General features: G+C 38.7%; 2 protein-coding genes across 5 annotated transcripts in view; one reads left to right on the top strand and one right to left on the bottom strand.

The window, feature by feature from the left end:
* Window positions 1–4,430: 4,430 nt before the first annotated feature.
* Window positions 4,431–7,105, bottom strand: LOC134761966 (insulin receptor substrate 4-like). 2 transcript variants are annotated; one of them, XR_010141287.1, is made up of 2 exons: window positions 7,023–7,105; window positions 4,431–5,926 (listed from the first exon to the last, which is right to left on the bottom strand). XR_010141287.1 is itself a non-coding variant. In XM_063726795.1 (2 exons), exons 1-2 carry the CDS (start codon window positions 6,944–6,946, stop codon window positions 5,835–5,837), a joined length of 675 nt encoding a protein of 224 aa, XP_063582865.1. In that variant the 3' UTR covers window positions 4,431–5,834. The 2 variants fall into 2 exon arrangements, 1 of the variants encoding a protein (XP_063582865.1); XM_063726795.1 differs by lacking the exon at window positions 7,023–7,105 and adding an exon at window positions 6,364–6,946.
* The window catches only part of RAD21 (RAD21 cohesin complex component), a 28,836-nt gene continuing 22,957 nt past the window's right edge, over window positions 6,557–12,435 (top strand). Inside the window, exon 1 of one of the 3 annotated variants that reach the window (XM_002819372.6) lies at window positions 6,557–6,729. The gene's annotated coding sequence lies outside the window, so the exon portion shown is untranslated. Of the gene's footprint in view, window positions 6,730–6,848; window positions 6,977–7,035; window positions 7,226–12,435 lie in introns of those variants that run through there. The other 2 variants (XM_009244047.4, XM_054518788.2) reach the window with 2 other exon arrangements.

Genomic DNA, 12,435 nt, shown 5'->3' with positions numbered 1-12,435 from the left:
TCTAGCCACAGAGAACAAAGTACTGCACATGGTGCCCATTCACTTCAAGTTAGCTTTTGGCTCACTTTATCTCCATGTTGTGTCTTTGAACCGCTTACTGCAGCAAGCACTTAATCTCTGCATTTGACTCTTTTCTCACAACTCGGTAACTTCTACCTTTTGTTACACCCCTTTCTCCAAGCACTTTCACCTTCTTTGTGGTAAAAGTACTATATTTGCTATATTATTTCCTTGATTGGTGGCAATTTAACATATATTTAATAATTTTTATTAGGATTGTTAGCACTTTTGTTAGTTGTATTGGTTTTAAGAAATCTATCTCAACCCTATTTTTCCTGAGTTTTCCCAATAATTTTTCCAAGCAATTTCACAGAATGAAAGGAACAATGTATATTGTATTAAAACAAAAATGTCTGCATTCTGGAATGGCGAGAGGATTTCAGAATAAACACTAAACTTCTGCTTTTAGAAAGCATCCATTATTTTTTTCTTTCTGTTTTTGGAGTTGGGGTCTGCTATGTTGCCCAGGCTGGACTTGAACTCCTGGGCTCAAGCCATCCTCCTGAGTAGTTGGGACTACAGGTGCACACTACCTACCCAGCTAGCACTCATTATTCTCAAAGATGCAGCACAATTGTGGAAGATATGATGGGCTTTAAAATAGAGGAAATGCATCAAAATACTCACTGAGAAAAATTCCCAGCTAGAGTTAAAAATGCTCCCAGTATTGAAATATTAGCACAGTGAAATTTTCTGAGAGAAGTCCAAGTGATTAACATAAGACCTTGACCCAGCTTCTGCCTCTGAGGCTTCCCCTCATCTCCACTTCAGTCCTTGATAAACTCACATTTCCATCTGGCCCAGAGACTACCCCCTATTATCCCTGGGCCCACTCCTGGCCCCTGGTGATTTTCCATTGCTGATACACACCTGCCTGAGCAGACCCTTAGCCCAGCCATAATAGGGATGCTTGCAGCCGCTTTCTGGAGTCCTGCCTCAAACCCCAAACCTCAGCTCAAACGTTAAAACTCAAACCTCAGCTTCTGCTTGAAGTTGAGGATGTGACTGTGAATGAAACCTATGTTTTCTAAGGCTTACAAAACTCTTTCTTTCTCTCGGTTTCTCTCTCTCTTTCTTTTTCTCTCTCTCTCACACACATGCACACGCTATTATCACTCATTTAATTAATATCTAGTGAATTAGGAATTGTTTCAAATAATGACATTTTGTCCTGAATTCCTCTACATCTCCTATAATGTTTATGTCTGATTATGACATTTCTTCCTTGGATTTTGTCCTTAAAATGCATTCCCTTTTTGATCAAAACCCCTTGTAAGGATAGACAAGATACTGTTGGCACTAGAAGGAAAGCCAGAATCTACAATTTTTAAAGTCACTTGCAGTCCGTTTTTCTTTGCTTAGCCGAAAACCTTAAAGAGGCTATTCACTCTTTCTGAACTTTTCTTTGATCATCATATTTTATACTTTGATTTGTATTTAAATAAAAATTTTTAAAAATCTGGTGCACCACGTTTAATACCCATCCTCCCGAACATTGAAATATCTATTTTCTTGTCTTATTCTTCTCTTCACCTAATTCCTCCTACTTACTATAATAATAATAATACTTTTTTTTTTTTTTTGAGACAGAGTCTCGCTCTGTCGCCAGGCTGGAGTGCATGACCTCGGCTCACTGCAACCTCTGCCTCCCAGGTTCAAGCAATTCTCCTGCCTCAGCCTCCCTAGTAGCTGGGACTACAGCCATACGCCACCACACCCAGCTAATTTTTGTATTTGTAGTAGAGACGGGGTTTCACCATGTTGGCCAGAATGGTCTCGATCTCTTGACCTTGTGATCCACCCACCTCGGCCTCCCAAAGTTCTGGGATTCTATAATTATTTTAATGTTATAGAGAATCCTGTTTTAAAAGTTTGCCAGTTCAGAGGAACAAGTCTACAACAGTATATGTAAATCTTAAACAAATCTGCTACTGTAAGTTTTATCATCTTTTTCTATAACAGTATATTTTCTCTTTTTTTTGCCATAACAGTTTTTATCTCACAAAAAAACTCCCAGTTGTGTGTGTGTGGGGGGGTGTCATCATAAAATAACGTGATATAGACAGAACACAGCTGTTTTTATAGATATACTCAAAACAGTGGCAACACCCAGTTTCTCAGTGATTTCCCCAAATCATACAAGTCATCAACTGAGTAATCAGAAAAGGAAAGCATACCATTTGCAACTGAAGAAAGACAAAATCTGTAATTGAAATCTGTCCTCTCATGGTTTTAGTCAAACAAATTCACAATTACTAATTTTGACAAATGCATATTCATCAGATAAGTATTTCCAGGGAGAAGAGATACTGCAGCTAACTCCTGCAATAAGAAATTTAACTTGACATTTTAATACAAGGAGGTGGATGAGTATGTTGATAAGAGGAGACTCCAAGCCAGAATAAAACATACACCTTGTTCAAAAGAATCAAATCCACCCATTTAGGGGATTAGGATTGTATGTGAAGAAACTATATTAAAATCTACAAATGGGAAGGTGGGCTCAGAGTTGGGAGCTCTGAGTAAGAATAAATAGATCAAGAGAAAAGAAATGTAGTACTTTGGGAGGTAACTTGGGGTAGGAGAACAGCATGTAAGAGAAAGATGGAGAGAGAGGAGAGAGAGAAGAGAGAGAGAAGACAGAGAGAGGGAATAATTTTCAAATATAAACATAAAACAGGATATAGTCAGAATGGGGCAGAGTATCCCAGTGTTTACTGATGTTCTTATAAATTGAATATCTGATAAATATTTTCCATATCTTGCTGGATATCTTATTACTCAGAAAGCAGATAAAACTAGAGTAATAGCTGCCATTTATTAATTACTCAGTTCCAAGCACTATACTAAGCACTTGGTATATGTGATCCTATTGAATTCTTTCAAACATCATGACAAGTATTATCCTCATTTTATAAATAAAGAAATCAAACTTCAGACATTAATTGTACATGTTAAAACAGCTGGGAGGTAGAAGAGAAGAATTTGAACCCAAAGCCCATGTTCATAACCATTCCCCAAAAGTAGAAAAATAAATGTCTTAAGAAAAAGGTAAGCCTGTTGATTTAAATATTAGAATCAGACTTGGTGCTAGAAATGAGGAAAAGAGAATTGTTTTTATTCAAATACAGAGGAAAAATATATGGTTCCATGAACAAAAACTCTAAAAGCTAACGTAATATAAGAGAGACAGGAAGTGGCAATGCATATTCACCTGGCCATAGTTTGAAGCTGAGATTGATTTAAACTGAAATTTAATATGAACGACAACGTCTTCACCATGCAACATGGTTGTGTGATTCTTAACCTGACAGGAGACTTTTCCCACGTGATTAGTTTTGAGGTCATTTAGCAGCTGATACACTTAAATTATTTTGAAGTGAAGAATTAAATTGTTCACTGGCAGAAATCTAATTTCTGTTGCAAGAAGTTTAATTGTTAATGAGCTTGTATTTTTTTTTTTTTTTTGAGATGATGCAACAACTGCCACTGTTGAGTTTGCTTAAAGCCACACCAGCAGGAAGGATTTAAGTGCTTTGAGCATCTAATCTATATTGGTCAAGGGAAAGCATGTTTAAAATGTTAAAAGTGCTTGTACTCCTTCACTCCCCAGCTTGGGATTTTAACAACTATCCTTAATGCCAACTTCTTAAAGTCTCCATTAAAAACAAACCAAAAGAACATAAAATATTTGGCTAACTAAAACAGGAATTCTCTTGATGAAGCTTTGAGCTCTGGCCAGTATGGCCACTTAGCTAATGGACTCCAGCCAGTGAGACGAACCTTGCCCCAACCCAAAAACAGTGGACCCACAGTGAGTGGAGCACAAGACTGTCCACTTTCTTATCCATCTCCTATAGCAGCATAAGAAGGGTAAAAGTGAGTTGTTTTGTGTGTCATTAAAACCCTGGAAGTGTCCAGAAGTAGTGGTTGCTGACAATGAGGAGTATATGGACTTAAATGTCTGCTTTTCCTGTGTGTTTTACTTTAAAATGAAAATACATTCAGAAACTGGACACAAAATTTCTTTTTAAAAAACGTTTTAATTATTATGGATTCATAATAGTTGTACATAATTATAAGGTACATCTGACATTTCAATACAAGCATACAATGTGTAACAAACCATGGTAATTGGGGTATCCATCACCTCAAGTATTTATCATTTCTTTGCGTTAGAAACATTCCAGTTCCACTCTTTTAGTTATTTTGAAATATACGGTAAGTTATTAACTATAGTTTCCCTATTGTGCTACCAAACACTAGACTTTATTCTTTCTTTCTAATTGTATTTTTGTACCAAATCTGAGGGGGCAGATTTTGTACTCATCTGCCCCCTCCCCACTACCTTTCCCAGGCTCTGGTAACCATCATTCTACCTTCTATCTCAATGAGTTCTTTTTTTTTTTTTTAAGCTCCCACATATTAGTGTGAACATTCACACTAATGTCTTTCTGTGCCTGGTTTATTTCACTTAATGTCTTCCAGTTCTATCCATGTTGCAGCAAATGAAAGGACTTTTTTTTCTTTTTTATGGCTGAAAAATATTATCTTGTGTATATGTACCACATTTTCTTTACCCATCTATCCACTGATGGACACTTACGTTGATTCCATATCTTGACAATTGTGAATCTTGCTGCAATAAATGTGAGAGGGCAGATACCACTCTGATATACTGATTTCCTTTTTTTTTTTTTTTTTGGGTATTTACTCAGGAGTGGGATTGCTGGCTCATATGGTGGCTCTATATTTAGGTTTTTAAGGAATCTCTATACTGTTCTTCACAATGCTGTACTAACATACGTTCCTACCAACAGTGTATGAGTGTTCCTCTTTCTCCACATCTTTATCAGCATTCATTATTGCCTGTATTTTGGATAAAAGCCATTTCAACTGGGATGAGATTATACCTCATCCCAGTTTTGATTTGCAATTCTCTGATGATTAGTGATGTTAAGCATTTTTTCATATACCTGTTGGCCATTTGTATGTCTTTTTTGAGAAATATCCATTCAGGTCTTTTGCTCAATTTTAATTGGATTATTTTCCTATTATATTGTTTGAGCTCCTTATATATTATGGCTATTAATTCTGTGATAGATGAGTAGTTTGCAAGTATTTTCCCCCACTTGATGGGTTGTCTCTTCACTTTGTTGTTTGCTTTGCAGAAGGTTCTTAGCTTGGCATGATCCCATTTGTCCATTTTTGCTTTGCTTGCCTATGCTTTTAAGGTCTTACTAAGAAATATTTGGTTGTGGAGCATTTCCCTAACATTTTCTTCTAGTAGTTTCAATAGTTTCAAATCTTAGATTCCAGTCTTCAAGCCATTTTGTTTTGATTTTTTTAATATGGCAAAAGATAGTGATCTGTTTCATTCTTCTACATATAGTTATCTAGTTTTTCCAGAACAATTTTTGGAAGAGACCGTCCTTTTCCCAACGTATGTTCTTGGCAGCTTTGTCAGAAATTAGTTGACTGTATATGTATTGATTTATTTATAGGTCCTCTATTCTGTTCCGTTAGTCTATGTGTCTGTTTTTATGCCAGCATCATGCTGTTTTGTTTACTATCACTTTGTAGTATAATTTGAAGTCAGGTAATGTGATGCCTCCAACTTTATTCTTTTGCTCAGGATTGCTTTGGCTATTCTGGGTCTTATTGTGGTTTCATATAAATTTTAGGATTTTTTTCCTCTTTCTGTGAAGAATGTCATTGATATTTTGATAGGGATTACATTGAATCTGTAGATTGCTCTGGGTAGTATGGAAATTTTAACAATATTGATTCTTCCAATCCATGAACATGGAATATATTTCCATTTTTTGTGTGTCCTCTTCAATTTCTTTCATCACTGGAAAGATCTCTACAATAAAAACAAAAGTAAATTTCTTCATGGTACAAGTAAGTCTTTTAAGATAAGAAATTTTAAGATTCCTCCCAAGCAATACTGAAAATTTCCAAAAGGCAGTTATTATCTCTGTTATATTAATCACTATATCCAGAGCCCAAAGTGTAGCAAACAGAAGATCCTCTATAATATAGGTTGACTGAATAAATGAACCTCTATATTTTACGGAGTTAGTTTGAGGTTTTTATGTTACTTTCATCCCTATAGAGCCATAAAATGAATTTTTTGGTGGGGGCACACAAAATTGCACCACGACAGCTTTTTTCTTTAAAACAAGCACAAGAATAAAGCTAAACGCAAATATTCACCGCACTGGAAAGCACTGCGCGTGCGCTTTCCTACTTTATTGACTAACACCGCAACTCTCAAAAACCCTCTCGCAGGAGAATCACCTTTGCGCTTGCTCAGTTGCGGACTCCACAAACAGAGGGCGGGTTCCAAAGAAAAGGAAATAGTCATTGCGCCTGCGCCGCTCCTTCTAGGAGGCTTAGGCTGGCTGCGCAGGCGCACAGGTACCATTTTGACCGTAAACATCCTGCCGATTTGAACCGAGGATTTGGGCGGCAGGAAGAGCCGCGGCGTAACGGCAGCCATCTTGTTTGTTTGAGTGAATCGGAAAGGAGGCGCCGGCTGTGGCGGCGGCGGGAGCTGCTCCGACGCTACACCTCGCAAGGGCTCCCCCCTTTCCCCGCCCCCTCCCCCGACCCTTTTCCCCTCCCCGGGCCACCCAGCCCGCCCAACTCCCAGCGGAGAGCAAGGTAAGAGACTCGGCCGACCCCTTCTTTTCCTCCAGCTCCCTCCCCCCACTTTTCCCCGCCGCTCTGCCGTCGGGGAGCCGGACTCCTGGGGGCGGGAGGGCGAGGAAGAAGGCAGCCCTCGCCGCGCCCACGCGTGCTGCCACCCTCCCGGCGCCCAAGCGGCGGCGCCACCCGCCCAGTCCCCTTCGCCCCGGGCCCGCCCTCGGCCCGGACCCATGCAGCTTGGACCCGCATCATCGCTTGTTCGGTAACAAATGATTCTGATCCTTTCTGAGATCTACAAAGGCTGTTACCCTGCAGGTCCATCTCACGTCCCCCAGGAGGCCGGGGAAACCCTGGGCTGCGAAGGGAGGGGAGGAGGTTTGAACGAGCCCGCTCTGGGGACCGGGCTGCCTACTCCGCGGGTAAAAATGGCTGGCTGGGAGGAGGCGGTGGCGGGCCCGGCGCCCGCGGTGCCAGCCCCGGGAGCAGCGACCTTCCGCCGAACCGAACTCGGGTGCGGGGCTCAAGAAAGTGCGGACCTGGGGGGGCTGGGCGGGGGGCGGGGGGGTTGGCGGGTGCCCCTCGGCCAGTGACTGCTGCTGCCCTCCCGTTTTAAAAAGATAATTTTTACGTTAGGAATGCTAAATATTGCACAGACGCGTGGAAAAAGAGACGGAGGGAAGTTGCTTCTTTTTCCAAGGATATTTGCATAATTGGTTTTCCCCTCAACTTTGCCGATCATTCTTTAAAGTGATTAAGGATATCGGGTCTTGTAGAGACGCTCTGGGGGAGGTGTGTGTTTCTGATAAATGCTTGATGCCCTTTTCGTCGCTGAAAAAGGCTTTTTGCGAATGATCCGCTCTGATAGTTCGGGGTGACACTGTCGGGTTGTGCTGCCAGACTTAGTGACCTTCTTCAAATTTGTAAGAGGGAAACGCTGGGGGATTTACTTGGTCACTCTGATTTGTTAGTGTCTTCAGCGTGAAAAAAAAAACAGCGTTTGTGTGAAGGGTTTCTGGGAAAGGCTTGTGTTTATCGGCTTCTTTTTGCAAGGGAAAGTTAATATTTGCTGTCATACTGGTTAGAAGAGTAATTGGTTTTCAGGCAAAAATTTCTATTTTCTTAAATTGGGTGTAAATGCCAGCGGGCTGTGCGAGTCTGTAGAATTTTGGAGACAGGCAGGAGAAGGTTTCTGAAATCGTGAAGTCATTAAATACCTTTGTTAATGTCGGAGGCAACTAATTATTTTTGGAAAGGCATTGATGACATGCGCCATATCTGATCTTCAAATAAGTGAACAGTTTGTATAATTGAGGTGACAGCAGTGCATAACTAATAGACATAGTGCTTTTTTTATACACAAGTCAGAATTACAAAAGAATTTCTGGTGAATTATTTTGTGAAACATACAAATTCTAAGAAACTCTTTTACAGTTTGGTACAGAATAGAAATTTTCTAATTCTTGAGAAATAAGGTTGTGCTTTTAGTTTAAATGTCAAACCAGGGTTGTTAGGCATGATTATACTGGCTGGTTAATGTTTTGCTGCAAGATTGTCTTCAGAGTTACTCTTCGCATCAGCAGTGGCACTATGTTAGGTGTGCCCTTGTATTTAATTTTCATAATCTTTTTTGGTGAATATTATCCCACTTTATAGTTGAGAAGTAACTTATTCACCGTTACAAAACAACTGAGCAAAGAGGGAGCTGAATTTGAACCTACGACTGTCTGATTGTAAAACTCTTGGTCAAAGGATGTTAGAACCAAAACAGAGGAGATTTCTAGTGTGCAGGGTTAGAAATATCTTCGGAGATCCTTCCCCCCACTCCCCTGAAGAGGTAGCTCCATTCTGATTTGAGTTAGGTATTGATGTTTTCAAAGGTTAGGTAAACCACCAGATTTCAACCTTTCAGGTTTTCATAGTAGGGAAACTGAACTGCATAAAGGTTAGGCAGCTTAACCTGCTAGTTAATGACAATAGCAGGATTATGTCTTTACTTCTGAGATAGTAGTTTTTACTTTGAATAGGTGGTGTACATGTATGTCCCGAGTTAAACTATACGTGTGTGTGTGTGTGTGTGTGTGTGTGTGTGTATCTCAAACAGTACAAAAAGTTAGGCCTCACTTGCCCTGCATACCTACTTTCCAGAGGTAACCAGTATCACCAGTTTCATGTGTACGCCACAGGTATTTTAAGCTTATTCAAGAACTCGTAAATATATAGAGAAAGAGCATTCTTTTTTAAAACTCCAACTTTTCTGCACTTAACCTGGAGATTTTCCATGTTAGTACAAATGTATTCTTGTTTAAAGCTGTACTGTATAATTGTCCCTTGATATTAAAGGGAAATTGGTTCCAGGACCAAAACCACGAATGCTCAAGTCGCTTATATGAAATAGTGTAGTATTTGCATATAACCTACTAACATCCCATATACTTCAAATCATCTCTATTTATAATATTACAATGTAAATGCTATGTTAATAGTTAATATAGTTATAGTTTTTTATTAGTATTATTTTTTATTGTTGTGTTTTTTTGTCTCCGCCCTCCAACAATTTTTGATCCTGGGTTGGTTTAGTCCATGGATGCAGAAGCCATGGATAAGGAGGACTGACTATATTCCGTTGTTTTGGGTTTATTAATTTTTTATATCACTTATTGATGGCCAAGTAGGTTATTTCGAATGTTCTGTTCTGCTCTGGCAAGGCAGCATAGTGTTGTAGTTAGAAGTGTGGATTCTGAAGTTCAAGTTCCACTTCCATTAAATACTAGTGACATTTACTTATCTTCATCTGTTTTCTCCATCTCTAAAATGGGCCAGTAATTTACTTCTGTAGGACAGTCATGAAGAGGTTGGATACATAAAACACGTAGTGCTTAGTAAGTTTTCTTTGGGTTTTTTGGTGTTTGGTTTTTTGGTTTTGTCTTTAGTAATATGCATTTCCAAGTATATCTTTTGTATTGATTACTGAAAGTGCAATTTCTGGCTAGAAAGCGTAAGTGAAATTTTTATAAAATGTTGTCATATTGTCCTTCAGAGAGGACAGTACGAATTTACACAACCACTGTCCTGCCATGCTTTCTAACGAGTGAAATATTGGTAATGACTGATACTATCCTAGAAGCATGAGCCTCAGTTTGATTCTTTGAAACAGTCTTAAATTGCCATTTTTTGTATTGAATATGTTCTAAAATAGCAATCTTTCTGCTGTTTCACATCAGACTTTAATTTTTTAGGATCAATTGAAAAAAATTGCTTCCCGCTTTAGAAAAAAATGATTCTCAAATCATGAAATGCTAAGTTGTGCTCTGGTATCAAATGCAGATTTTCTGCACAGGGTTTTCATAAAAGATTTAGCAGAATATAGAATCTTCAAAACCTAAAGAGATTAATCGACTTTTTTAAAGATTGGATAAAGTTTGGTATTATCAAGGAAAAAAAAAATTGGCTTAAAAGGCAATTATAATTACACTTTCTCCTTATTCAGATATACACCAGGAGTCGATCCACCACTGCTTCTTTGGCTTCCTTTAGTTATTAGAGTGATTTCCTTTTGCTAATTGTTTCCCACATAATTTTAGCATCACTCTGCCTTCCTTAGCCCCATCCTATGCCAAACAGGCTTCTGTTTAGGAATCTCTGCCTCTGCATAGCTGGGATATTTTAGGCACGGTGCTCTGACCAGCAGCTGAAGTGCTGTCCAAGAGCTACTGACACCTGTTGAAAAATGCCAGTAGTTTTAATTTTTAAAACATCTAAAATTTTTTACATATGCCAATTATGAGATCACTTGGTGGATCTTATTTACTTATTCATTAAGCACATATTTAGTAATTGTCATGCGACAGATAGTATTCTAGAAGCTTAATATTAAGGAGTTTTTTGTTTAGGATACAGTTGCTTGCTTCCATAGTGGAACTTGGGGCTTGTCCTTACAACAGCGATTATATTTCTCAGAACATGCTGCTATGTTGGATTTCTGTAAAGTTCTCTAGGTTTTATTTATAACATAGTAGGAGCAGCTTAAGTTTTGTGATAACATTTTAAGGCTTGAAGTAGGCACTGATTTGAAACATAGGAGGCTCTCTTCCAGTGTGGGAAGCATGTTTTAATCTATAAAATACCAAATGGCAAATAAAGCACCTTTGAGGTGTTATTTAATGCTCGTACTTTAAGAATATTTTGTCTGAGTTCTTAGTATAGAATATAGTATTTCTTCATTCTTTAATTTCTTTTTTTTAAAAAATAAACACAGGGTCTTGCTATATTGACCAGGGTGGTCTGGAACTCCTGCCCTCAAGCATTCCTCTTACCTTGGCCACCCAAAGTGCTGGGATGACAGGCGTGAGCCACCACGGCTAGCCAATTTCTTCCTTCCTTAACTCCAAATTTAGGAGGAAGAGTTTAGAACATTAGACAGTTGACAAAGCCTGGTTTTTTTTCTTTTGAGAAAAAGTTTTTTTAGTATGAATTAATAATCCTTTGGGAACATTAGATTCAGAGAATGAGAATTTCAAGACTCTTTACTGTTAAGTGATGGAAATGGAGATAAGGCAAACCTGACTGCAGTAGTCTTGCACCACAGCCCCCCACCCTCCCAAATATTTTTGACATGTAAGAAATCTGTTGCCTGTGATACGCTTAACTAAAATATTTTTTCTCTACATCATTGGAAAGAATTGGCATATTTTTAATTGAAAGTACGGTAATCAAAATTCTCATTTTAAGATTTACAGACTGTGAAAAAATGAAAAATAATTACTCTGTATCTTTTAGAAAAAAGCTAATTCAAGAGATTTTAGTCCCACCTGCGGTGTAAGAGATCCAGCTTCTCTGTGTCTTTTTCAGCATTTGATGTTGCTACTATTTTTTAATTTAGCTCTTTTATTAAATATTAAGTGTGTGGTGATAATGTTTTTGGCCTTAATTTGTATTTCTCAAATGCCTAGGGTAATTGAACATCTCATGTCCTTATTTGTCATCAGTAAACCTCTTCTGTGAAATTTCTCCTCTTTGGCTCACTTTTTTTTTTTCTTTTTAGACCGAGTCTTGCTGTGTCACCCAGGCTAGAATGCAGTGTCGCGATCTCAGCTCGCTGCAACCTCCACAGCCTGGGTTCAAGCAGTCCTCCTGCCTCAGCCACCTGAGTAGCTGGGATTAACGGGCACATGCCACCACATGTAGCAGTTTCTGTGTTTTTTAATAGAGATGGGGTTTTGCCAAATTGCCCTGACTGGTCTTGAACTCCTGGCCTCAAGTGATCTGCCTGTCTCGGCCTGCCAAAGTGCTGGGATTACACGCATGAGCCAGCATGCCTGGCCTCTTTTGCTTACTTTCTAATTGGATTTTTTTTTTCTTGTTACCCCTGAAGTTTTGAGAATTCTTTACATATTCTGTATCTGAGTTCTAGTCAGATGTGTGGTTTACAAATATTTTTTCCCCAGTCTATAGCTTGTCTTTGCATTTCTTTCGTAGAGCAAAAGTTTAATTTGATAAAGGCGAATTTATTGAGCAAGAACTTTTCCTTCATGGGTTGTGTTTTTGATGTGTCAAAATTTTTACCAAGCTTTAGGTACTGAAGGTTCCCTTCTGCCATTTTTAAAAAGTTTTGTCTATTCTGAATTTTTATATAATGTGTGAGATTTAGGTGGAGGATTTTTTCCTTGCCTTTTTTGTTTTGTGGGGAGTGTGTGCGTGCGTGCCTGCGTGTTTTCTGGTCTT

Source organism: Pongo abelii, chromosome 7 (assembly GCF_028885655.2).
Source record: "Pongo abelii isolate AG06213 chromosome 7, NHGRI_mPonAbe1-v2.0_pri, whole genome shotgun sequence".
NCBI lineage: Eukaryota > Metazoa > Chordata > Mammalia > Primates > Hominidae > Pongo > Pongo abelii.
This window is presented reverse-complemented; position numbering and strand designations above follow the sequence as displayed.

Excerpts from the sequence above, each read along its gene's own strand:
- LOC134761966 (XM_063726795.1), bottom strand. The coding sequence starts at position 6,946 with ATGGGTCCGGGCCGAGGGCGGGCCCGGGGCGAAGGGGACTGGGCGGGT. Across the intron at positions 5,927-6,363 it reads GCAACTGAGCAAGCGCAAAG|AGATCTTTCCAGTGATGAAA; the intron begins GTGATTCTCCTG and ends TTTTTATTGTAG.